Consider the following 27759-nt stretch of genomic DNA (forward strand, 5'->3'; position numbering starts at 1 on the left):
CCTTTTCTCCACAGGAGATGTGTCCGACACAGTCCGTTCTATCTTTGACCCTTCTAATAAGTTAGTACTGATAAACATTTTGTTTAAAGCATTGTGTTAAAAAAAATAATAAAAATAATAGAGTCACATGAAGAGAAAAATCACATAGGCCTATTTGTACACTTACATTCAGCTCAGTTAGTGACAAACATGTTAAACCAGAACACTGAGTTTGTATATATCAGTATGATGTAATGCTGTCCATATGTAATGTTATGAAACAAACTGACAGATTAATGTAAATGGGAAAAGACTTTGATAGGCTGTATTAACTCCCACAGGGCAGGTGGTCATACTGGGGGCATCCGCTACTTCTCAGAAAGATTACCAGGACTTTTGTAAGTAACAAATCCGCAGACACAAACAAAGACAGAGCGGAGGGGGTTATCAATGTTGGGAGATGATTGCAAACGGTTAAAACCACATTTCTCATTAAGTGCACAACAGCAAGCCACCGGGCGGAGTGGCTACCTCGAACTGAGTCAGAGAGCGACCGAGAGGGAGATTATTGTGGATTAATGCAGTAAAGGTCAATGCTGGATGTTAGCGGGATCAGGGAAGGATCAGGGCAAAGGCTAGCAGCGAGTATTACATCACCCTCCTTTGGCTTCATCAGCTTCTGTATTTGCTGCACCCCTCAGTTTAAATGGGACCCCCTTTTTAAACACCCACACGTACACTGCATTCACATTATGAAAGCTTGAAACAACATGAATCCTCCCTAAACTGTCTCTTTAATTCACAAAAGAGCAGTTATTTACAAAGCTGAAAATTTGTCACTTATCCATCGAGCATATTGACACAGCTACACCCCCCTTTCATCCAATCTGTGGAACGCCGCTGACAGATGTGAGTTTAGTTATTAGGTCTGTGTGTTCAAGAACAGCTTCACTTTTGTTAATTGGTACTATAAGCCCCTGTGCCCCATCTGTCCATCAGTTTGAAGTTCTGCCAAGTTTGTCATGTAACAACATCTGTCTGGCTGATGTGCCCCCCCGAATGCGAGGGTGCAACATGTCCCCGTCCACAGCCCTAAAATCCCTCAACACAGGTGTTTAATCTCAGCTGTGTTGGCTTTGGGTCAGTTTGACACGAAGATAAACCACGTAACAGATTCTGCTCACAGGTGTTTGTATCAAGGTGAAATCTGTGGAAAATATGGTGCAAATTTTAGACGCTTTCGGTATTTTTACTGTGTTGAATAGCAGGGATTTGTCCTGATTCTGTCTGGGAACATTCAGTGTTTTCTCACACGGATATTTTCGTTTCTAAACAGATAATACTCTTAAAACTCTTCCCCTCATTTTACCTCTGTTTCCAAAATTCCCTGAACATTAAAAACTTTTACTGAGAATGTCCAAATTGAAAGAATGGCTCAGGCAGCGCTCTCTAAAAAGCTCAATTCTGGGACATGCACATCTTTTCCCCCTTTTTTTTGCACTTAATACCTAGAAATCTGTCGTGCATGATGTCATAAATTTTGAGATGATGTTTTATGAACGGCACTCTTATCAAATCAGTGGCCGCGCAATCTCTTTATCCTGATGCCCCTCCAAAGCTCCTCAGCTACCCCGCAGTGCAGCAGCATCACTGATGTTTTGGGTTTCCAAATCCCTTCTTTGGTACATGAAATCCATATCATTGCGTTGACTTATTATGCAACCAAAGAGTTTTGTATTATTATACAAGTAGATTTATTATGGATGTCGTGCAAAAAATTTGTTCCACATTTGAACAGAGGAAGACTTTTTCCTTTGCTTGTCAGCACTGAAGCTATTAGCTGGATTGATGAAATGACCTCTTGGGTCACAGACCAACCCAGTTGCCAGAAAAGAAATGTTGCCATTAGTAGGTTTTTGCAAATCATCTGCCCATTATTATATAGTGGATACATTGTAACTTAAGGTTTCAGTGACACAGCTTAAGGTGTGGTTATGTTTAGGCACAAAAACCACTTGGTTATGGTTTGGAAATACCTGGTTTTAGGAGCACAGTACCTGCTGGAAAAGTAGCAGTGTCTTGGTAAAAAAAAAAACGCTTTTGTGGCACCATCCCTGCTGAAAAAAACAGCGATGAGACACCAAAAAAACAGCCACATTAGGGGGCTAAAAAGCTGCTGGAAACACAGCAACAGGTTGCTAAAAAACACCACATTTGGGACCTAAAACGCTGCTGGAAACGCAGGTTGCTAAAAATCACCAACATTGGGAGGCTAACAAGAACCATTGGTTGCTAAAAAAAAAAAACACACGGCTGGAGGCTAAAAAGCTGCTGAAAAAGACCATGGGTTGCAAAAAAAACACCCAGGTTTGGAGACTAAAAAGCTGCTAGAAATACAGAAACAGGTCGCTAAAATAAATCACCAACATTGGGAGGCTAAAAAGCTGCTAAAAAAATACCCAGCAGGTTTTGTTGTTTGTTAGTCTTGAACAGCGGTCTACAGCTTAGCAGGTGTAGGCATATTGCTTAGGTGACATGCCAACATGCCATCCACCATCCCTTCCACCTCCCAGTGACAAACTCAGCTCATATACTACATCACTTCAGAAACATTGATGTGGTACGTGCAAAACGTGCAAATGTACCTTGGTTTGCAGAAATGTACAATGCCATGACCTGTGGATTTAATTACAAAATGCCATGACAAATTTTGTATCCTACATAAATCCTTAAGTATCTTTACTTTTTGTGGAATTTTCAAAATTATGAAACAGCTGTTGTCTTTTAACACAAATGTGACAAATCCAAAATTCAAATTCTTGCAGATTAATTACTTAAAAACACACATCACACAGAAATCTTGTTGCATTCATTCAAAACAAAACTCTTGAGCAAGGTTTACATATTCTTGCATTTTTTATTGAGATGTCTGGAAACACTTGTGACCAGGATTCCATCCATACATGAATAATGCAGTCCAACCCATTACAACAAGCACAGGCTTTAATAACTGCATATGTACATATGATAAACATTGTAGTGTCCTAACTGTTAGTTAATGCTCAATAACTTTACATCTAGTTTGCATTTCATTGTTTCAGTGATAAGAATACTGTCAGAATAAATATACACTTTAAAAAAACTCAATCCAATTCAATAAAATAATCCATAATGACTTCCTGTATATAAAATAAGTGTCATCAAACAAAACAGTATAGTTCCTTTAATTTACACGCTCGTTTCAATGATCATAAAAAATGTCTCAATACATGATTGTCAGTCTTTGCATAGAAGTAAAATTCTCTCTGAGAACGACTTGACTTTTTCCGCAGCTCTTTATTTAAATTTTATTATCAAGTGATATGTACAAGCTCGTCTGTCAAAGAGCTTTATAGAAAGACAGCATCTATATTGATGCCTGTCTGTAAAGGTGGAAAGGTACTTCCTTGACTCCTCGGCTGTCATTGGTGGGACATCATTCTGACGAACTCTGCAGCAGAGAAGAAGAGTTTCATTAGTTTTACGGTGGAGTCAGAAATTCATTTGTATGATTTCATCTGCTCTGTTGTTGATGTTTGTGTCACTGCAGCTGAAAAACACTTCGTACCTTCAAAGTCTACCGTGCCATCTCCATTGTCGTCTGCTTCTTTCACTATGGCATCTATCTCCCTCCGGCTCATGTGCTCCCCCATCAGCTTGGTCATGGCCGACCGCAGCTCCTCTGTCGTGATCTCTCCGTCTCCGTCCATGTCGAACTAACCAGGGAAACAAGGGAAGAAGAAAAGGTCAGTGTTGGTCTTCAAATCTGGTGTTGAATTTGCTGCAGTTTGGAAAGTTTAAGGAAAATCTCTCACCTCTTTGAAGGCATCTTTGAGCTCCTTCACACCGATCATCCCTGCTGTTTCTGCCAGAAGCTTCGGGGCCATCAGCTCTACAAAGTCCTCAAAGTCCACTCTGCCACCAACTGAAGGTAAAACCAAAATACAAGATCCAGTGGGCTCTTCTGTTTCATTGATTCTGTATAATTTCAATTTCTACTGCCGAAGAACAATTTTTAAAATACACTGTTGCTGTGTAGGGACTCACGGTTCATGTTGATGTTCTGGCTCAGCTCGATCAGCTCCATCTCTGTGGGCATGTAGCCCATCGTCCTCATCAGATTCCCCAGGTCCTTACAGCTGATCAGCCCGTCCTTGTCTTTATCAAACTCATTGAATGCATCGCGCAGCTCTGCAGAGGTGTAGAGTGAAACAGTCAGCTCGATAAGTTGACAAGACAGTGTATAAAATGTAGAAGGTAGAAAAGGTTGTGTAGATTAATCTGCATTTACTGATGAAAACATAAGATTATGTGAGAATTTACCATCAATCTCATCATCAGCCAGTTCTCTAGACTGCACAGACAAGAGAAAAACAACCACAGAATTACCAAAATGGATGTTTCATTTATTTTCATACTTCAATAAAGAATATAGAACTAAACAGCACTGTGACAGAGATTAAACCGTGGATTAAAGTGTAGATTATGCCCGTATTGGCAGGTGTATCATCCCTAACACGCAACAGTAAAGAGCAGGCACAGATTCTCCCTCTCCCTCCCGCTTCTCGTTTTATCCTATCACCTTTTTGGGTTACAATCCAATCGACCTTTCACGGCAGTTTGCAAACATCAACACAAACCCATCAAAAAATCAGGAAAAAAAGCTGCTGTACTTACGATATTTTTCCCTCCTCGCAGAAAAATGCACGCTGCCCCAAAACTCATTTCTGCAAGAGGAAAAACACAGAATTAAATATTATGAATTATTTCTGAGACCTGATGCAGTGCTGGCTGGTGTTTGACAGAGTCAGAAAGTTAGGATTAAGACAGACTGAGTAGAGTGTGTTCCCTTTGAGGGGTTGAACACGATGTCTTGTGTCTGAAGTCTGAGTGTTTTGTGTCTCTTAATTTTCTGACACTGTGAAAATACTTCTCAAAATGGAAAAATGAACCTTTCTTACAATACAACAAAAAAACGACCTACCCAATTAGATAAAACAACTAAAACTTAAAAATACAAATACAAAATAATATTTCAAGTGTAAATTAAATAATAAAATGAGTGTGGGTATATTTGTGCTCACCTTCGTCTGGTGATTTCTGATCATCGGCCAAACGCATCATACACGACCTCTGATGCTGAGACTCAAGAGCTGACCGACAGTGTTAGAAGTCCTCTGTCTATCTTCTGTTTCTTCTTCTCCTCAGTTATCAATGGTGTTCGCCCTCAGAGAGGACAGCCCTGCTGTCTCAGTGCGTCCACCCGGTCTGCCTGGCCTGACGGGATGCTGGGGGGTTGTATGACAGGGGGGTGTGGCTGCATCCAGGGTTGTATGCTCGCGGGGGAGGAGTCAGCTGTGTGACAGCAGCAGCAGCAGCAGCAGCAGAGATGCTGAATGTTGACATCATAGTGGAAATGATACTGCCATCTGAGCCCAGGGCTAACAGAGGAAACAGGATACTGTCAGTTCACACGATAGAGGGTAGAGTTTCTGTTTCTTTTGTTTACTGTGAATTAATTACAGTCCACTCCAGGTTTAACACTAGAAAGTCTAGCACTCTAAGTATTTTAATTATAACAGTCATTTTGATGGTCAATCACTCTCTCAGTTAACACTGTGATTAATTGTTTTGTCAGATATTTCAAAGATATTTAAGTTATTATTGTATAAAAATAGGTAAAAGCAGCAAACGTGTAAATTTAAGGAGCTGGAGCCAGGGAATGTTTGACATTTGCTTGATAAATGATGACTAAACAATTACTGACTGTTGAAAAATGACGATAATGATTCATGTTCTGTTGATCAACTAATTGTTTTTAATTGTTTTAACACAAACAGCACAACATTTTGGAGGGAAAAACGCTCACTTACATGTCATAATCATGATTTTAAAGAGGAAACCAACAACTTTTCAACTTTTTCCCCACTAACATTTCCAATTAGCTTATTCAGGGTGCAAACTATAGAGGAGTCAGGAGGAACTTGGCTCCTGTTAATAAGACATGAGCTCCCCTGAAAACATAAATCATGATTTGTGGAATTTTGCGGAGCCTTAAAATATCGACAATGTGCTATTTTTGGCGTAAAACCGACTGACTGTTAGTAACTATCTTGTTCCCACAAGATATTAACTTGTTCCTACAAGATAATTACCTTGTCAGTACAGAATAATAACTTGTTCTCACAAGCCAAACTTGTGTGCACAAGGTATTACCTTGTTCCCTCAAGAAACTTAACTTGTGTGTAAAAGATAATTACGGTAACTTGTTCCCACAAGGAAAGTGACTTGCTTTCACAAAATAATTCACTTGTTCCCACAAGTTAAATTTGTTCCCACAAGATAATAACTTGCTCCCACATGATAATTAATTTGTGCGTAAAAGATAGTTAACTTGTTTCATCAAGACAATCCCATTGTGAGCACAGGATAACACATTCTCACAAGATCCCTCAAGATAATTGACATGTTCCCACGAGTTAACTGACTTGTTCCCACAAGATAATTGACTTGTTCCCACAAGATAACTCATTTGTTTCCAGAAGATGATAACTTGTTCCCATAACTGTCTTGTTCCCAAAGGATAATTGACTTGTTCCCACAAGATAACTCATTTGTTTCTCACAAGATTATAACTTGTTCCCACAAGTTAATTGACTTGTTCCCAAAAATCAATTAACTTGTTCCCACAAGGTAAACTTGATCCCACAAGACAACTGACTCATTCTGGCAAGATACAGTAATTGACTTGTTCCCAAAAGATAATTAACTTGTTCCCACGCAGTAAACTTGTTCCCACAAGACAATTGACTTCTTCCCACAAAATAAGTTGAAAATTGTTGTGTCCACAAGATTTTTTTTTTTTTTTTTTTTTTAAATCTATTACTTTCAAGATGTTATAGGCTCCAGAGTACAGTGTTAGATGTTCTGGATGGGGACACTCAAATCAATTCTTATTCCTATGCATTGACTAACTGAATTACTATCACTGGAAATAGCATTGTTTTTCAAAGATTGAATTTTTTTTATAACATAAAACCTATATTTATGAATATAATATACTTATATATTATGATATTATGTTAAATCTGGACTAATTGTAGGTTTTATACTGTCTAGTTTGAATTCTCCAAATCAGCGTATTGTTTCTGTTGAACACACACAGCAGTGACACTTTGAAGAACAGAGGCTCATTTGATCCTCTGTCTGTTGTTTTGGCCCATATTATTGTCAAAGACATGTCAGTGTAACAGATTTTGGAAGTATTAAAGAGCCACATGCCAATAATAGCTAATATCCCAGTGTGTGATAATCTGTATTGTATTGGTTACATTTGCGTAGAAAAAGCGGATTATTTCTTCTCTGAAAAACCCTGATAACAATGTCAGGGATTAAAGCCTCGGGGTCAGCATCTTCACTTCCCACAGTCTGCATTAACTGGCTGAGCTGAAACACTTCAGCACCAGTTGATCGTGTGTCCTTTTTGACCTTTTCCCCTCTGCCTGTTGCCCTGTTATGTAAATTCATCAAAAAATCTGTTCACATAAGAAGCATAATCCACTGGGCGGAAGCTAGTAATGATTTTATTATCTTTTTCCCCTCCCTCGTTGCAGCGGGACAGATGAGAGGTTATGCAAAGCCGTGCCCACGGCTGTGAAAAGATGTCTGTGGAGTGGAGGGCAGGAGGAATGTGGGTGAGGAAAAAGTATGAATGAAAACTGAGAAGAGGAGAAGGGAGGGCTGGGTGGTAGAATGCTAGGGTGTTAAGGTTTTATTTTTGGGAATAATATAAAATATAGAGGTTTAGGGGCTGGAGGATGAATGAAAAACATGTCACAGTTTTGGATTAGTAACAGGATTAAGATGCTATTACAGCACATGAAAGTACAGCTGCTAGTAGTCAAGAGTCAGCCTTACTGAATCACAAGTCACTCTTAATAAAGCTGTGTAGTGTATCAGCGGGTGCTTCCAACTGAGAACGATAATGTAGAAATGTACACAGGAAAAACGTTCATTTTTTTATTGTGTGTTTTGTATGTGCTCAGCTAAAACTGCACATCACAGAGATTACACTGAGTGGATTACGAGGGCAAAGGCAGGGCCCAACGAGCCATATGTTTGATTGGGATGACGTGAGTCAGTGTGTGCAAATATACAGTGGTTTGCATCAAATCAACTTAACATCCGAAAACTTCAAAATCCAAAAAATACGCCATAAAGTTAGTTGACACTTTCTTCTACTTTATACTTCTAGTGCTCAGCTTCATTTCAGAGTGAAATATACTTTTTTTTTTTTTTTACAATGAAGACATTTCAGTGAGCCTACTTTTTTCAGGTGTGCATTTTACATATGATCATATTATCAAATTTATTATAGATTAAATTACAGAATGTAAATATATTAAAATGACCTCAACTAACAACAACAAATCCAAGGCACTTGTACTTTACTTGAGTATTTCCATTTTTTACCACTTTACAATTCTACTCCACCACATCTCAGGGGAAATATTGTACATTTTACACCACTGTATTTGTCTGGCAGCTTTAGTTACCAGAGGTGTGGACTCAAGTCACATGACTTAGTCAGACTTGCGTCATAAATTTGATGACTTAACACTCGACTTGAAAAAATCATAGAGGACTCGCAACTTGACTTGGACTGTAACACCAGTGACTCCTGACATCACTTGGACTTAAGCCTTTGACTTTAAAATGCGTAACACCTTCCCTCCAATCCTGAAGATTACAAAGTTATTTAAGTGCCCCACTAATCAATTTATTTCCTCAACCACCATTGACGATATTCATTCCCAGCAAGTCGACACTTAATTCCCCAGATGATCCACTTTGTTTGAACCAGTCTGACAACATCCAACCAAGTTGCAGGGGAGAACCATGAAGGACCAACATTAGGCCTACATTACTGAGGTCCAGTTGGAAAAAGTTATGACAAAGATAATTTCGTCTGCTTACAAAAAACTATGCAGGGGTCAACAAAAAACAAATTGCAGTATGTGAAATGTCAAAAATGACTGACTTACAACAAACTTTTAACAAGTCAGTTGTAACAAATAAATACTATTTCTTAAAAATAATTTATTATCGCCTAATTTTACTCAGTGGTTAAAATGGCATTACATTTAGTGAAGAGCGCATAACATGTTTAGCATTCAAAACTAAATGTTTCCGGCATGGGAATTGGCATGAGTGTAACGATTTGAGACTGACTTGTGACTTGCAAAATTATGATGTGGTCAATTAAAGGACTTATGTCTTATGTCTTCAATTAAACAAAGACAAGACAGAGGTAATAGTTGTTGGAGCCAAGGAGGAATGATCAAAAGTCATCGCTCAACTTCAGTTAGCAATGTTAACAACCCCACACCAAACCAGAAGTCTTGGTGTAGTCATGGACTCAGACCTGAATGTAAATAGTCACATTAAGACAACTACAAAGTCAGCCTACTGTCACCTTGAGAACATATCAAGGATAAGAGGACCTATGTCCCAGCAGGATTTGGAAAAACTTGTCCAGGCATTTATCTGCAGTAGACTCGACTGCTGTCATGGGGTCTTTACAGGTCTCCCTAAAAAAGACAGATCTATCAGACAGCTGCAGCTGATTCAGAATGCTTTTGTTCGAGTCCTCACTAAAACCAAGAAAGTGGATCACATCACTCCAGTTCTGAGGTCTTCACACTGGCTTCCTGTCTGTCAGAGAACTGACTTCAAAATACTATTGCTGGTTTACAAAGCACTAAATGGTTCACGGCCCAAATACATTTCTGACCCTCTGCTACAGTATGAACCATCCAGACTTCTCAGGTCTTCCAGGACAGGTCTGCCTTGTGTCCCCAGAGTCAAGAATAAACATGGAGAAGCAGCATCTAGTTTTTATGCACCACATATCTGGAACAAACTCTGCATCAACTTGCTCTTCTTTTAAATCAAGGCTTAAGACTTTTCTGTTTGCCGCTGCCTCTTCTTAAATCAAATGTTGTATTCATTTCTTACACTGCACTGTAACTTTTATTCTTGTATTTTTTTATACCAGTCTAAGTGTATTTTAACTTTTTATTTTCTATCCTCTAGTTCTTTAATGAACTGCTTCTAAGTGTCCTTTTGGAATGTGTTTCTTTTGCATCTTGTGTTGATGTTTTTGATGTTTTCTGTAGAGCACTTTGAATTGCTTTGTTGCTGATAAACTTGAAACTGAATAAACTTGCCTTGTCTAGAATGTAATATTTATAGTTTTACCTAATAAAAAATACTTAAAAATTGTGGAGCATATCATTCTCGTTCCCTGTGGTGATGGGAGGTAGTGAGGAAGGTCAACACTTCTGTATGGTCTTGGCCATGGTAGTCTCAAGCTTCAAAACAAAATCTTGACTCGGAGTGGCCCAGTCTGTGCAGAATGTGGTCAGCCGCCTGCTGCCGGACAAGTGATGGACTGTGGGACATAGAGATATTTGCCTAGGAGGTTTCCACTCGTCAAGTTTCTCAGGCAACAGTTTATCTGCTCACCTGTGAAGTTCATCTGCAGCAGGCATCATTTGGAGTACCTTGAGACTGATGTAAGATTATAAAGTAGCTAGTAGTAGTACATTTGGCCATTGAACGAAACACCTGCAGATCAGAATAGCAAAAGTTCTATTGTTATGAGCCTAAAATGTGTCATTTGCCTGTTTTAACCAATACAGTGGTTGTAGCATGACAATGGTGTTTTCATTTGATTCTTGGTGTCCAAATTATATTGGTTCATTTGTCTTTGTATGTTGTCAGGTTCAGGAGTTATCAATTCAAGATTTGGCCGCCAAACGAACCACATGGGTCATGAGTTGACCTCGGCAACAATAAAAATTCTTAATAAACACTATTAGGGTCCCAAAAACAGGTTACAGAAAGTAACAAGGTTCTGAGTACTTCTACTTTGATTTTTACCCCATTTACTCGGCCACATGGGGGCATCGTTGCAGCCTCCGTGCCTGTTTCTGGAGCGTCGAAGAAGAGCACTTCCGTTTTCCTTTCGGCTCCCGCCCCGCTCCGCCATCATGAAGTCCTGAACAAAAACGGATGAGAGTCGAGCAAAATGGGGATAACACGAACTGGAGATGAAATCCGCCGACAACACTAACGTAATGACAGCACAAAGTGGAGCACGGAGCGGACCCGTGGAAATTAATGAATCAGTTTCCCATTGAAAACGTCCCAGGCCGCTCCTGGCGTTACGTTATTTAGTTAGCAGTGTTGCTAACAGCAGCTAGAGCTAGCCTCTGATTTTCTTTGGGAGACAGCTCAGCTACTATAGCTGCTAGTTTAGCTGGCAGGCGTCAGTCAGCTAGCTGTCACTTTAATTGACTGGCACCTCACTCATGTCAAGTGGTGCAGACGTGCTAGCTGTCCAATTGACTGGGAGCATCAGGATGGAGAGGGGTTTGAGTAAAAGCATCGACAGGCAGAATGTGGTTTGTTCGTGTTGAATAGACACCAGTGCCGAGGAAAGGGGAGTGAGACCAATATTTTCCAGCCAGGCCGGTTAGCTAGCCCCCGAGCTAGCTACAGTGGATCCCAAAAGCCACGGTAAGACTTGTTATAAATCATTCAGCACGCTAAAGCAGCAGAATGCGCCTCTCCACCTCAGTTTGCAGGGGAGAGGGCTGCTAGCATAATTAACCACCTCATTTTCAGCTCCTGGAGACGTTGACATTGACATGGAGGCTTGTTGTTGGCCTGCAGCCTGAACACCCAGCCAGCCTTGAGTTGTTGTTGTCTACTGTTGAATACATGTCATGCATTTCTTTGGTGAGCCAGAGCAAAGATAGCCTAATTGACCAGCCAAGTGCAAGAGTCATGTAGCTTGCTCAGCTGAGATGCACACCGTATATGACACTGATGGCAAGCTCCCATCGAGGTAATTACTCCTCTGTCTCACCAGCCAAGGACAATATGCATTTTGTTTTCCAGAATATGCCCAGGGCACTCCCAGGGTGTAAAATTGTTTGTAGGTTAGAGAGATGATCTTGAATAAAACCACACAATTCATGCTTTTGTTGCCTCTCCCTGTGTGTGTGTGTGTGTGTGTGTGTCTGTGTGTGTGTGTCTGTGTGTCTGTGAGGACTGTGGCATGGATGGGTTCTTAAAAAATAGATTGAGAGCTTGCTGTAGGGTTGGTTGCAAGACTGAAAGAACTTCTCATTTTCAAAGGGAACCACATGCTTCCTCTTTGACAGTGGCAAAATGGCCTTGAAAGAGACGTTTCATCTGATGCATGCTCATTTGAAGCGTGTGGAAATACTGAAACGAAGGCCCAGTTTTTCATTCACTGAACACTTAAAAAATATGGAGCATGTGTTACATCTCCACATTAACTCCTTGACAGGATCCTAATGTCCCATGATGGACCCCGTGCCAGGCTGTTAACTTGACAGACAGTGCTCACGCAGTCCATGCTCTGCATACACTACAGCAACACTTACACAATGAATCATAAATATATATGTATTTTAGGAATAGACTGAGTTATATATCTGTCTCCTCTATTACATAAACACTGAACCAGTGTGTTTATTTTCTCTTTTCTGTAGCTGCTCTCCAAAATAGTGTTTATTTGGGTTTCAGAAGGCTGTGGCTGCGAGTAAAATTATGTGGCTTCATGCAGACTTTCACAGTGCAGTAATTTGATAATGCCTAATTATTTTAATCCAGTTATACATATGCACTTACATATGAGTCCAATTATTAAATATGACTGCTGTGTTAGGGTGTTAAGTGTCATATTGCCTGATTTTATTGGGCATAAGACAAAACTGATCTTAACAGTGACCAGTTCAGTCTTTAGTAGCCCAATCTGATTTATGATAGCTACATGTTAATGACAGAAATTTGGCCCTTGGTGTTTCTATTTCTTTTTCTATCCTATTGTGAACGCCACTCCTTTGTCTTTACTTCCATAATTGGTCACAAAACCTTTTCAGGGAGATATCAAACTCTGAAATGGCACTTACACAGAGGTATAATTTGATAGGCAAATCATGGGCCTGCTGAACTGGTTGGCAGTTTACTTTTATCTTGTGAAGTTTGGTCTACTGCTCTCGGCTTCAGTTCAGAGAGATGTCTTTATGTACTAGAGTTGGACTGATGTGTCTGCCAGACTGACGCTGTAAAATGTCCCGCTCGGTATGAACGTTGGTCACAGTTGTTTTGGTGGTGTTTTAAAAAAAAAAAGAAAGAAAATTGAGGGATCATGATCAAGATTGTTGTTATGTGTTAAAACGATCAGCAGATATATTTTCATCTGATTTTTAAAACTCCCCAACTTCAGTATCAGCCACAGAAATCCAGCAGACTATACTGTACTGAATATTCTTTTAGTGCTGTGATCTTTTCACAACGATGATCTCAACTTTAGTTGTATATATGTCTGATATTTGGGTGGAAAAATGTATTTTTAGCATCAACATTGCAGTTCAGCAATGTGCATTAGCTCAACATCTTATTGCTTGGTAGAAAATTAAAACAAGGTTTGCTTTTTCATCACTAATCTTAAAGGTATGCTATGCAGCATTTTTCAAAAGAAAAAAAAAACAATGTATAGACTCGAAATATTCCTTTCTCAATCATCACTTATGACCCACTAGGAGTGTGTGGCGGTGTATTTTTTCTGTAGAGACTCTGCCCTCTGCCTTTATTTTTATTATTGTCTGTGTTCTGGATGTTTATGGGTGTATACACCCACATCACTCAGGTGAGGTCGGAGCTTTATTAAAAGGTAGCGAGCAGGTGCCAGACCGTAAGCAGCAGGCATCCATGAAACAGAGCACCAAAAAAACCGTACATATAGCGAGGCAAAATGCCAAACAAAAATGAACCTGGGGTTGGCTTTTACTTTCACTGTTGCTAGTGAGCGTGTTTACAGTACCAACAATCTTCCACAGTACACCTGTAAAGACAAATCTGCCTAATCCACTTGGTTATTTAGCCTGATTGAAGGATTTAATTAACACACGTGCATGCTGTCTAATCGTGTTGGCCAGGCCACTGAGTGTGGGTACTGGTGAAGGACCAGTAATGACTAGTCAAAATCATTGCCAAGGGATTGTTTGGTTTGACTAAATAAATGCTGCATCTGCCATTTTAAGATGTTTGATCTCCAAGATTTATGAAGGACCCAAAAAAGATTTTCTTTTCACCCTTGTGGATATACAAGCTAAAAGCTGCACTCTGTATCTGGGGAAATCATGGTTATTAAGTAATTTTGAATATTGCAATGTTAATTTAAGAATAACCAATAACAATAAATACAGCAATGTTAAGTTTTGCCAGTATTGTTCAGCCTTGTTAGAGAGACAGATGGATGATGAAGGATGAATGAATGGGTGGGTGGATGGATGGTCATTTGAAGCTGATGGGCACTTTGATATTTTCCACCCATGTGAGCCGACACAGATTTGCATTTTTGTAGTCTAAAGCAGTTCAAATGCAGATGTAGAGCAGGATGCACTCTTTACTCACGTGCATTGAAGTGCACTCAAAGTGATGATTAGCAAACCAATAGATTATCTATGGAGTACTTGGTTTTTAAAATAAAATCTTAACTTACATCACTGTAGATCATTTAAAAGAGATCCAACTCTGTCTATTATACGTCACAGACTAGAGCATATTGCTATTTTTAACAAATCACAATTGAGTTTACTAAGCTGAAAGATTCACAAAAGCAAAGCATATGTACACAATGCATAAATACAAACATAGATTAATAATGCAAAGTGCATAGAGGAGTCAGGGTCCATGTTTCCCAGGCGGCTCATGTTTCCAACACCAATGTTAATAATCCGTCCAAATAACAGACGCTCACCCAGTGTGTCTCCTCCATGCTCACCAGGCGCTGGCCATGCCGTCGAGTGTGCGGGCCGGGAGCCTGAAGGACCCGGAGGTGGCTGAGCTGTTCTTCAGGGAGGACCCTGAGAAGCTCTTCACGGATCTGAGGGAGATCGGCCATGGGAGCTTCGGAGCTGTCTACTTCGTAAGTTCCTTGCTCTGGTGTTAGGGAATGTACAAATAATGGGATATTGGTTCTGTAGTGGTTTTCTGTATTTCATCTCTGTCAGCTGGCCTCATCATGATATGGATACACTAAACATAATTTGAGCTGCATGAATTTTGGGTGCTGAATTACATTTAACTAGAATATTTATCAGGAAAGGAGGTTTAGCAACCAAGAAATGGTATTTTTGATGTATCAGTATGGTTTAGTTAGCAGCAGGGCTAGGATATATATAGATGTTATATCGATATTGTGACATGAGACTAGATATCGTCTTAGATTTTAATGTCATAAGTGTTGCCTTTCCTGGTTTTAAAGACTGTATTACAGTAAAGTGTTATAATTTTCTGAACTTACCAGACTGTTCTAGCCTTTTGTGATTTGCCATTACCCTCTTAGTCATTATATCTACATTACTAATGATTATTTTTTATTTTATTATTTATTTTGACTTTGTGAAAATATTTTATTTGAACCAATAGTCAGTACTACAGTATTGTCACACTGTTGACAGTATTGATCGCCCAGCCCTATCACATACACTCACACACTATACTGGCAAGTTTTGAATATGTTCTGCTTTGAAATCGTAGAAAAAATTCCCATGACTGTTCGTCCTTTTCACTTCTGCAGTGTTGATTTCTGTCCATAGCTTGTACATCTCAGGGGCGTGGTGCTAGCTAGAGGGGTATTAAGATCAGTGGTTCGCAACTGGTCCATCCAAGGGGTCCAGATTTCTCCATAGTCATTAGTTCAAGGTCCACACAGTTAAATATATTCAACGTCATTCTTGCGTTTGGCCATGTTGTCGAAACTAGTTTGCTGTTTCTGTCAAGTCGCTTTTTGTTAGTCACACAGTCTACAGCAGGAAAAGGCACTTTGAAATAAAAGCTCTGTGGCAGAAATTCACTGTACTTAAAAATAAAGTGTTTTTCTTTTACAAACATTCACAAGTCACCTGCGGTCCATTCTGAATGGACCCACGACCCACTTTTGGACGGTGACCCGCCAGTTGGGACCCACTGATTTAGATTATTAATTTGTATTCAGCTATTCTTTAGATCAGGACATTAAGGGGGAAGTACGCCCATTTTCAAAATGCATCCATGTTATTGCTGTGGTCTAATGGTAAACTGAAATTGTTACCTAAATTTGTCAGAGTAAAACACAATGTGAGTACTGTGATACAAATGAAAGTAATATTGGAAATCATTACCCTCTAAAATGTGTTGATTTACTTATTTTTTGTCTGGTGGTCAAGATGGAGTGTGTCACTATGCTGTATACACACACACACACACACACACACACACAAATTATTTGAATAAAATGGTTGCAGCTCTAACAGCGATAGTTAGCTGTAAAAGCTTGAGCTTCATGAGATTGTAGCTGTGATAGTCCACCCCCCCCGAAGCCCTAAAAAATAACAGCACAGATAAAATGAAAAGGCTGCTTTCTCCCATCACTGAGATGTCAACACAGTGGCGAATGTAGCCTGGGTCACAGTGGTTGATGGCGTGAAACTGTAAGCAAAACAAAGGAGAATAGCTGTCAGACACAGTGGTGAGAGTGATCCTGTGGGTCAGACATAATGTCTGTGAGACATGAGGAGCGGTAGTGATGAAGGTGCTGCCGATAAGAACACAAGGTGGACAAAGCTATCAGCTGAAGGTGAAAGGTGTCAGGAGAGGAGAAGAAGATAAAAGCATGGTGTGAGTCAAGGACAAAGGACAACTCATGAGTGGTGGATGAAAAGCTCTGTTTAATGAAGGGTGAAAAGGAGCTAGTCATGGATGAAGGGATCGACGGGAGAGGGCAGAAGAGAAGAGGGAAGGAGGCTCAGCAGAAATCCTTGTTTTATATAATAGTGATTTCTGTGTTGGGACTGATGTAAAAAGTGAAGCAGGGGCACCTCTACTGTTTTAGAAGACTTGAACAAAGTAATTAATGATGTGTTTTCACTAACCTTTCCACATCAGGCCCATGACATCCGCACCAATGAGGTGGTGGCCATCAAGAAGATGTCCTATAGTGGCAAACAGTCCAATGAGGTGAGACCTGGCAGCTCTCTAATTCGTCTTCTATCACAGATATGAGATCAATATATTGGTCTTGTTTACATACCAATGATTGTGGCTCTGCTCATGTTCCAGAAATGGCAGGATATCATCAAGGAAGTGAAGTTCCTCCAGAAACTGCGCCACCCCAACACTGTTGAGTACCGTGGGTGCTACCTGAGAGAGCACACAGCATGGGTGAGTGATTTATTTATTTAGACATGATTCAAATGCTAACTGCATCTACATCATGTTCATGGGATGCATTATCCTATATGTACAGAAGGTGTCTCTCAGTGTGGTAATGCTATTACTACAAATCAAAGATTGGTGTGTGAGTGAGTGGCGAGAAATAATTAAACAATCCCAAAAACCCATCCCACAAAACCTCTTCTCGCTACAAGCAGAAGGTAATTGTCTCTCCGGGACCTAGCTTAACTGCCCACTGACACGAGCTAAAAACTCAGTCACTGGGCCTTTCATTCATGGTCTGTTCAGTTGTTTTGAGTTGTACCGCTCAGAATAGCATGTCACCAAACAGCAGTCTGAGCTGCTGACTGTCGAAAGTAGCATTATTTTTTAGCAGCTAGACAAACCGAGTGGCAACTCTCTGTGTTAGCAGTCCCCCACTTAAGTAGAAGTACTTTGCCAAACTAACATTAGCTTCACCCATCTAACATATTTCAGGGTAGCAATACTCCCGAACGTTAGCTTCACCCAGCTAACATATTTCAGGGTAGCAATACTCCCGAACATTAGCTTCACCCAGCTAACGCATAACAGAGTAGCAATACTCCCACTGTACAACCCGCCTGAAAGTCGCAACACTCCCAGTCTAGCCACGCCAGATTAGTAATAGCATACATTAGTACAGCATCTCGTTAGCTTCATGGTTGAATAAACCCTGCAAGTGAGCATGGCTGCTGCAGTAATAAGATATCGAGCTTGGATACTCACCTAATGTGTGATGTGTCTTGGCTTGAAACACACCCAAGCTGCCTCTGTCTACGTCACATTCATGGAATGCATTATTCTATATGTTTACAAGGTGCTTTTCATTGAGGTAAAGCTGTTACTATAAAACAAAGATGAAAGAACGGTGAGACATAATTCAACAACCCCTTTCAAACAAGCAGGTTCCTTTTAAATGCAGATTTTGTGGATGTTCAGCACAAATATTTTAACTGCTATCAGCCACATTCGATCAAAAAGTTCCACGAGATATATATAATCATCATGTTGTTCTTTGTATTTATTGTTGTGTGACTCTGTTGTTTATTGGCTGTCGCGAATTGAAATAAAAGGAGAACGAAAACTCCCCAGTAACGTAAGTGTGGACGATATATTGTCCAAGAAATATTTGTGATAAACAATGTTATTGTCATTTTGAGACCATTTTATGCCATCAATGTAATGATAGTATAAAAGCATAATAATGCAATACACCCTTTAATCGAGCAGTGAACAGCTAAAATGTTGGTGACATTCTTATGTACAAATAAACAGGCATGTAAACACAAGGACAGTATCATACAATGTGTGGACATGACCTTGATTGTTTTTGCAGACCTCTATAAGTTCATGACGTGATTATCATATCAGGCCACTGCTGAGTGTTTGATGGTTATTTATTTCTGCTTTACTGCATAACCGTCATGAAGTCATCATCGAATCAAGTTTAATTTTTCTCCTTTGCTCGCTTTTTTTTTTTTTTTTGTCACCTCTCTCTCATTCATTCCCTTTCTCAGTCAGGAAGTCAACAACAAATCCTTACATTGTTTCTAGCAATAATAAACAACAACAAATGGGGACATCTCATCCTAATGTCGATGCTTACTGGTTCCTAGAACTTTCTTCTTTATCTATCCTTGTCTGGAAAGTGGTATGCAAGCTGTAGACTTGCTGAACCAACTTCCTGAACCAACATAACTTGAAACTACCATACAGGAACCAAATCCAGTTCCTGGTTCCTCCGGCTGAAACAGATTTAGTTTCAGACTTCCTTAAGAAAATTTTGGTCTCTTGAGAAACTTGCTGTCATGGAAACAGCCTCGCAGTTATCTGCTGTATTGTTTTTGTAATGATGCATATATTATGATATTCTATATGTTCATCAACTTTTACTATGTAGACGCTTTTAAAGAAATATTTCACTGCTGGAAGGATGGTCTTCTCATACATCTCTGCTCTCTATGCAGAGAGAGACACAAATGCTTTTGAAATTGGTGTTGTATCAGCAGAGAAAACAGACAAGAAGGACTGTTGCATTTGCTTTTGCACAAGAGGTAGAAAAGACTACCAGAATGCATTGCACTGCATGAGACCGATAAACGCTGCTGCTGGTTGATGATGTAATCCAAACACATTTATCTGACACAATGGCAGCTGGCTGGTAACAAACAGCTTTGTATTACAGTTAAACATTAAGCTAAAACGTGTTTCAGAAAGCATTTAAGGTGAGAAATAGGCAGTGCAGGAACAGAATCTTGGTTCATATTTGATCAGCACTGCCTAGCTTTACCGTTTAATCAGAGTTTGTTCCGAGTTTAAGAAAGAGAAGGGGGAGGATCACTCTACTGATGTACTTCTATACACTTAAGCCCCGTTTCCACCCAACACTTTCAGTATGGTACCTTTGGAACCAAAAGTAACCCTTCATACATGGTACCTAGACTCCGGCGTTTCCACCGCAAACAGTACTCTTAAATGTGGGCAGGGTTGTTGTCACTCACTGCTCCGTCCAGCACTCACTGCCACAACTCAGCCCTGAGCAGAGTGACCATCCTCTATTGACCAATCAACAGACTGCAGTGTTCACAGCTCCACCTTTTAGTTCCAGATCTGTGTGCTAGGTACCCCACCAGAGGGGGCACCAAAAATGGGGATGTAGGGAACGGTTCCATTGGTACCATCCACATCTTTTCACAGTGGAAACAGGAAAATAGCGTACCAAACTGAACTGTACTGTGCTGCTAGGTGGAAACGGGGCTTTACACACAAGTCCTACATTGTGATGATACAAAGCTGGTTGAAAATAGGGGAGGTATCCCTTTAACATCCAATGCAGACTCGAGGAGATGCTCAGACCTCCATTTTGAGGTTGACATGCAAACATTATTCTGAGCTGTACCTCCACTCCACAACAGCTCTCACACTTCAATAACTGTACTGAACTCTCAGGGAAAACTGCCTGCGGTCCAAAAAAATCTCTTTTCCATTCAGGTCAAGTGTGAAAAAGTCCTTAACATGAAGTATTCTCCTGAGTTGGGCTCCCTAAAATAGCATGCAGTTTAAGCCTCCCTCTGTGTCTCTCCTAGCTGGTGATGGAGTACTGCTTGGGCTCAGCTTCTGACCTCTTAGAAGGTAAGTAGGAAATCATAGAGACAAATGAATAATTAACACTCATTAATTATGATTTACACTAATTCAAGAGTCAATTATATATTTCAGCCGCTCACATAAACAGTGCCTGATATCCCCTCGTACCTCTCTCCTCCCAGTCCACAAGAAACCCCTCCAGGAAGTGGAAATAGCTGCCATAACCCATGGTGCATTGCAGGGATTGGTGTATCTTCACTCTCACAACATGATTCACAGGTAACCCCCATTCCTTTTCTCACTATCTGTATCTATTCTGCTCTCCTCCCCCACACTTCTTCTGACAAGAGACAAAACAAATACAGGGGAGAAAAGCACAAACTGTGCTGCCTAAGATGAGCTTATGCAACGCTGTTTGTGCTCACACACTGTGTGCAGCAACACATTTCACTGCATCTAACAATACATTTTCTCTCTCATATGTCACTATTTTGTCTTCCTCGTGATTTTTTTTCCTGACCAGTCATTTCCTCTTATCTGATGGTGTCTCTCACTCAGGGATGTGAAGGCAGGAAACATCTTGTTAACAGAGCCAGGTCAGGTCAAGCTGGGAGACTTTGGCTCGGCCTCCATTGTTGCCCCAGCCAACTCCTTCGTTGGAACACCTTACTGGTAAGACATCAAACTTATTACTCATAGCAGCATCATCCTCACTTTCATAAGAATTACACCAGATTATGATCCAGCAAAGCTTGCACCTACCTCGTGTTCATGTTCATCAGCTTTCCAAAAAACACGTAGACTAAAAAAATGATCCCTGCTTATAAAAAAATATCATCAACCCCCCCTGATGTTCTTAAGCTTCACTAAGTATGTCCCTGTATCATAATAAGCTGTTTCTAAAGTTGTAATCCTTTCGAGTTGAGTCTTGGTTGATTTGGAGACAGTCCTGGTTACCACGGCAACAGCAAGTGCCTTTTAATACTACAGGTCCCAGAATTCTGGGGCAGCAAACACTTGTCAAGCAGCTACTGTGAAATGACCGCTGTCTTGTTTTACAGATGCATGTTTGACGAATGTTTCCACATAGCACTAACCACGATGACAAATAGAGATATGGTCTGCTAGCCACAGCTGGAGGTCTAACATACATTGCATCGGTTGATTTTTATTTAAATGTGACAATGCTTAAATGAGTCATTCTTGCCAGATAAATGAGTAAATAACACACTGCTTTCCTGTGACTGCTGCACAACAAAGGCAAACCGCATGTGTCACCAGTTGAACTCTTTTAATGTGAAGCAGCCGCAGTTCGTTTTTGTTCACGTTAGCGGGAATTTAATACATCTTTGATAGCAAGTAAAGGGATTGACAGTGAAGTTGTTAACATGAAGCTGAATTACAGGCATGCATCATTACCTGTGAGTCCTTTGTGTGTGTGTGAAGGAATTTAAATCCACCGCAGGAATAACAGACGTTTGAATAAATAGGAATCTTTAAGTCCTCATCCACTTAAATATTAGCTTTTCTTCTGTTTATGTCCTCTAAAATGTCTGACCTCATCTATAGTGACTTAAATCAGTGTAAAATTAATCGTCATCCACCCGAATGTTACTACCTTACCTGTTGAAAGTAGCTAACTTAGTCATGAAATGATTCTGCGCACCCAATCCTCTGTCTTGTTGTGGCTGTGTCCCGCAGCCAGATTTTCTTTATTTTTTTTCTTTGGTCAAACGTCTCTAAAGGCTTCAGACGGATGTGAAAAACACAGAAAATCGAACCTGTTCCGAAATTTTTAATGACAGACTAAAAAAAGTGTGCTAAAGCCTTAACTCGGGGGAACAGACTCTGACACAACATTGGCAAAAGCGCAGAGTGGACTTGACAGTACAGAGAGCAGAGTTAGCATCAGTTTAGTGAAATTTTTCACAGCAAACATGTCAGAGTGTGCAGTTTTTTGGTGTTAACCTGACCCTGGTGCTTTCTTCCACTATCTACCAAAAACCCCATCATAGATATTATTGTTCATTTCACAAACAACATAGATAAAAGATGCTAACTAATGCTTACCATCTGATACGTCTCCAAGTCACCCCATTTGGTGCACAGCAGATTCCTCAACTTATGTCTGGTTCTGACCGAGGCTCAAACATGTATGGCTGAATCTCTGAAGTTTCCTCGAATGCTTATGCTAGCCTTCTTGATGCGCACTGCTCTTTCACCGGCCAACCCAGTGAGAGCATAGCTGAAGAAAGCATAAAGCAAAACCTGTAGCGAGCTGTGGTGTTTGGGCAGGGAGGACACATCCAAAATTTCTTGATCAAGGAGAAAGTGTAGATGTGCTTTAGGCCACTGCTCAGTTATTTTAAGTACTGTGTGAGAATACCATGTTAAACAAAGTACTAGTATTAGCATAAGTGTACATACCCAAAAAATTGTGTGGAGGGGGACTTCATCGATTACCACGCTACGCCAAAGTGAAATGAAAATGTGTTTGATCATAGACTGTGAAAATGTTAGACATAGCTGCCATGACGTCACCCATTAGGACGCCAGAAGGGACGATATTTGGGCGAGAGGCTGAAGCTGCAGCTGTGAAGGAGTGAGGGGTGGATCGGATTGAGAAGCCGAACACACAATCAGCAGACCCCCCGTCACTCAAGCAGCCCGTCCTTAATTATGCGTAATGCAGCCAGACTGAAGTGGCCATTCAAGGAACTGCAGTTTATGGCACTTCTGAGTTAAATTCATTTTTCGGCGCTTCAGGTTGCAGCTTGGATAATGATATTAAAATCTCATTACTTTTACTTTAATTCTTTAGTGATTGCTTTTACCCCAGTCACAAAAAGAAACACTTTTCTTCTCTCATCCCAGTGGTATCTAATCCAGCAGGTAGCTTCAGTTTTATTTGCAGTACTGCAAACTTCAAATAGCTGACTCGTCTCCTCTGGCTGGCTGTGCCTAATTTACTGTCACACTTGTGAAGCAAAAAAAGGTCCCGGCAAGGTGTGGCCGCCTGGAAGTGAGATTCAAATTCATTCAAAGCACGCAGCAGAGTGAAGGTCAAACTTTTATTGACATGCTGATGTTTATTGACATATTTATATATATTTACAAATGTATTTGTCGTCAACTAATGCTTCCAGCACTACCTGCATATTCCTCTCAAGTACATCCACTTTTCATGGGCTACAGGTTGCTGTTGTTATTGCCTAACCCTCGTTATGTTCATGTCTATTCACGTGGCGTAGACGTGGGGATGACGGTGAGCCCCGAGGCTGTGTTCTCTGTTGGTCCATGATCAAAGGCAAAGAGATGGAAATGGCTGAATAACTTTGTTGTATCCTCCATGCAGGATGGCCCCTGAGGTGATCCTGGCCATGGATGAGGGTCAGTACGATGGGAAGGTGGATGTGTGGTCACTTGGCATTACCTGCATAGAGCTGGGTAAGAGATGGCTATAAAATGGTAAACAAGTGTGGTTTTTGTGTGTGTGTGTGTGTGTATGTGTGTGTGTGTGTGTGTGTTCACAAAGCTGAAAGCATCCAACCCTTTTCTTTGCTTTCCCTTTTTTTGGTTCTTGCTCTTTATCTGCCACTCTCTGTCTCTGTCACGCTATGTCGTGCTCTGTCACTCTCTAGCGGAAAGGAAGCCTCCTCTGTTCAACATGAATGCTATGAGTGCCTTATACCACATCGCCCAGAACGAGAGCCCCGTGTTGCAGTCTAATCACTGGTGAGAGTTAGTGAAACTTCCTAAGTGTCCTTACAGGCAAATAAGACTTTTGCTGTTGATTTAATGTGCAAAAAAAGGAGCATTTATTATGTTGCTTTTATAAAAATGCTCCCGATGTTATTGAAGCTCTTTCAACATGTTTTTTAAAGGATTAAGGATTTTACACACATTACCACAAAGTTTACAAGGGATAAAACCATGGCTGACAAAGTGATAGAAATGTAATTAGCACAATGATGGTTGGGATTTGCAATTTCAGTCTGTTGCAGGTAGTTTACATTAGATGACAAAATGCTTTGTGACATCCTGTATTAAACAACCACACTGAAGGAAAAAAAGTTATTACTCTAAAAAAGACCTATTACGCCTTCACGTAGTGTTACAATGTCGGATGTTAATATTAATCATGGCCAAAGTTTCAAATAAGAAGGTAAACATATGTAAAAGTAATTTCTGTGAGCAAAAACTTAAGACTTCAGACTGTTTTGAATACTTCCAATGTTTTTTTCTACCCTGGCTACAGTATGACATCCTGGTGTGCCAAATGTCTTGCTCCAGGTATGCTACTTCGTTACTGTCATCCCTGGCTACAAGTACACTGCTAATGTACATGTAGCTAACATCAGGGAAACGTGTAATCTTGGTTGCTGATGTTTTAAATTTCTCCCTGATTTTGGATCATATTCCTGCTGGAACATTTTCTGGTGATCAAGATTTTGGTCTAGAAGCTTTATCTGTTGATTTGTCACAGTAGCTGTGATGACAGGGCAGAGTTACCAAGATTCGGAGATACAGAAGATACATAAGACACGGAAACACTGACCAATCAGAGCAGACTTGGCTTTTTTGGGAAGGTACAGGAGTGTTTCAGACAGAGGGTGAATACAGGTGTTCTATCGCAGACAGTATGAGGAAAATAAAGTGTTTTTTGAACATTAAAACATGTAAACATGTTCAAGCAGAAACCCAATATACAAATATGAACCTGAAAATGAGCATGATAGGTCCTCTTTGAAGTAATTTACTTTCATTACAAAGTTATCTTAATTAAAAGTACTGTGAAAAGCTTTAAAAAAAATAGTAAAACATATTAAACCACAAGAATCTGTGTTGCAGTTGGAGCAACATTTACAAACTGCCTTAATTTCTCATAACACCATAATATGAATGGTGCTTTTATAAATTGTTTGGGTTTTTTTTCTTTAATCGCTTTCAGGTCGGATTATTTCCGCAATTTTGTGGACTCCTGTTTGCAGAAGATCGCCCAGGACAGACCTACCTCTGATGTGCTGCTCAAGGTACAGAATGTTGTTTGATGTTGAACATGAAGGCAGGTGGAGACGTGTGATCATCTCTTTGTTAGACGTTGTCTCTATGATCACGCCGGAGGAAATCTGAATAAGAAGAGCTTTTAGCCAGATGACTAATTGTTTGAAATTAAAATGCATGAATGTATTAATTTGTATGTTCTAATAAAAGACTGTACATTAGGGGTAGGGCACAAATGGTGCTCTACACACAGTATCATGTCTGGGATAGTTAGTATTAATAACAGTAATCAAATTCAACAGATGCAAACATTACATGTAATTCTGTTTCGTACATCAGGTGTTCAAATTGAAGTAGTTATATAAAAATGAAGTGCTCTCTTTTCTCTTGAGTCACAACCAAATGTTCAGTGGTAAATTAATATTGTAGTGGTAACTGTTTATGTTTGCTGTTCTAGTTGGCTGAAACATGTGCTGGCATAACAGCAAGTCAGCTTGTTTCTGTTGATAAAACAAATAACTTGCTTTTCCCTAATTTTCCTTTAACTTCAAAGGAAGGTATCAAAGGAAAACACTGAGTTAAGGTTTCATATGTGAACAGCAATGTGTTGACTCTGGTTAATAAGCAGAACCTCTGTTTAAATTAAAATCAGCATCTTATCAATAATGGACCCACCCCCAATCTAGCACCCCAACTTCCATGTACACTTCACGCTGGTTAATCCTAATATACAGGGACCTTGATCTCAGCGCTTAAGAATCCTGTGACTGACCTTTCACCCTTATTTCCATCCAGCACCATTTCCTATGCAGAGAGCGTCCGATGACAGTTGTGATGGACCTGATCGCCCGCACCAAGGATGCTGTCCGCGAGCTGGACAACCTTCAGTACCGCAAGATGAAGAAAATCCTCTTCCATGAGGCGCACAACGGTCCCGCACCAGAAGGAGGCGATGAGGAGGAGGTGAGAATTGTAATGATACATTGATCTGAATTGATATATGGATTCTAGGGATGTAACAATACCAGAGACTCACGATACAATATTATCACGATAAAGAGTCCACGATACGATATATATCACGATATTTATACAAGGGGGGAAAAAAAAGAAAATGTATTGTTAAAAATAGCTATTTTATTCAAAAATAGTGCATGTACACTGCACAGCGTGTTATTTTTAACTTGGAAGCGTATCGTAAACAAATCAACACACAGTTGAACATGTGCTTTCATTTTCCCCCTATTAGTGCTAGGTAGGCAGACATTAAAGTGCCATAACAAAGTCATGTCAATTAAAACTATAGTGACAGAATATGAAAATGGAAAAATTCAGTGTTTTTAACCTACTCTGAACAAAAGTAGTGTAGTACTATTACTAGAAAGTCATCTGATTGACATCAAATTATGAGGATAGAGTAGTCTTAATATTCATCAAATATACAGAACTTAGAACAATCAGACCCTGCAACAACAACAAAATTAACAAATTAGAAATAATGTAAACTCAATAACGCACGATCCCTCACTCACAGATATACATAGAGACAGAGAGAGACACAGAGAGAGAGAGAGGGAGGGAGAGGTGGGTAGAGATGTGTGTAAAAGAAAACCAAAACTCAAAAACACACATTCACTCAGTTTGTTCACGCCAGGTTGACAATCTTGACATCAAGGAGACCCTAACACTTTCTCAGAACAGGAGATGAGGAGAGTAAAGCTCTGGTCCTGCGCGATCATGTGATATGCGTGGTATTTCTGTGCGACCCTGCATTCGCGAGTAATCCATCCAAAAGTAATGTGTGTGCATAGCTGTATGAAAGCTTTGTTATACATTATTTTAGTGTAACTTTATCATTTTTTTTTTTTTCGCTGTGAAAACACTGGACTACCGACAAGTAGCCTTGTTGGAAAGCCACGATTCCACTGTTTCACGTGATATGTGTGGCTTCTCGCTATGACGAACGGTTGCGGAGAAAATCCACAGAGAAGAACAGTCAATCTCCTTACTTTTATGAGGTGTTTTCTCCGGTCACGCATGGGTCAGAGTCGGAGGCTGAGCTGCACGAGTCTGCTCTCACCTGCATGCGCAGTTGCATGCAAAGGATTATGGGGAATGTAGTCGCACAGTCATATTACCGGCTCTGTAGGAGAACGCAGCTATATAACTATCGTGGCATTCCCACAACGGTATCGAGAATTTATTTTATTGTGACGCCGTGAAATTTGATATATCGTTACATGCCTAATGGATTCAGTGTTCAACGATCTGGCGTCATTGATGCAGAGTGAAAACACTGTCGAGACACAAATC

General features: G+C 40.1%; 2 protein-coding genes and 1 long non-coding RNA gene across 4 annotated transcripts in view; 2 read left to right on the forward strand and 1 right to left on the reverse strand.

Moving 5' to 3' along the window:
* The first annotated feature begins 12 nt into the window (after positions 1-12).
* On the forward strand, positions 13-10531 carry LOC125880333 (uncharacterized). Its single transcript, XR_007448047.1, has 5 exons — positions 13-60; positions 321-377; positions 3569-3764; positions 3844-3949; positions 5227-10531. It is a non-coding gene; the product is annotated as an uncharacterized LOC125880333 (long non-coding RNA).
* Positions 365-5239, reverse strand: cabp5a (calcium binding protein 5a). The gene is made up of 7 exons (XM_049562664.1): positions 5103-5239; positions 4696-4745; positions 4342-4372; positions 4066-4209; positions 3834-3943; positions 3587-3734; positions 365-3469 (listed from the first exon to the last, which is right to left on the reverse strand). Exons 1-7 carry the CDS (start codon positions 5140-5142, stop codon positions 3441-3443), a joined length of 552 nt encoding a protein of 183 aa, XP_049418621.1. The 5' UTR covers positions 5143-5239; the 3' UTR covers positions 365-3440.
* A 521-nt stretch (positions 10532-11052) lies between the features above and the next one.
* The window catches only part of taok2b (TAO kinase 2b), a 41596-nt gene continuing 24889 nt past the window's right edge, over positions 11053-27759 (forward strand). For both annotated transcript variants that reach the window (XM_049562668.1, XM_049562667.1), the window contains exons 1-11: positions 11053-11601; positions 14906-15046; positions 17047-17118; positions 17221-17322; positions 20442-20487; positions 20625-20721; positions 21001-21114; positions 23798-23889; positions 24084-24177; positions 25394-25475; positions 26242-26409. In XM_049562668.1, coding sequence (XP_049418625.1) covers positions 14915-15046; positions 17047-17118; positions 17221-17322; positions 20442-20487; positions 20625-20721; positions 21001-21114; positions 23798-23889; positions 24084-24177; positions 25394-25475; positions 26242-26409 — 999 coding nt within the window. In that variant the 5' untranslated portion in view covers positions 11053-11601; positions 14906-14914. The remainder of the gene's footprint in view (positions 11602-14905; positions 15047-17046; positions 17119-17220; positions 17323-20441; positions 20488-20624; positions 20722-21000; positions 21115-23797; positions 23890-24083; positions 24178-25393; positions 25476-26241; positions 26410-27759) is intronic.

The sequence above is a fragment of the Epinephelus fuscoguttatus genome, linkage group LG20, assembly GCF_011397635.1.
Source record: "Epinephelus fuscoguttatus linkage group LG20, E.fuscoguttatus.final_Chr_v1".
Classification (NCBI taxonomy): Eukaryota; Metazoa; Chordata; class Actinopteri; order Perciformes; family Serranidae; genus Epinephelus; species Epinephelus fuscoguttatus.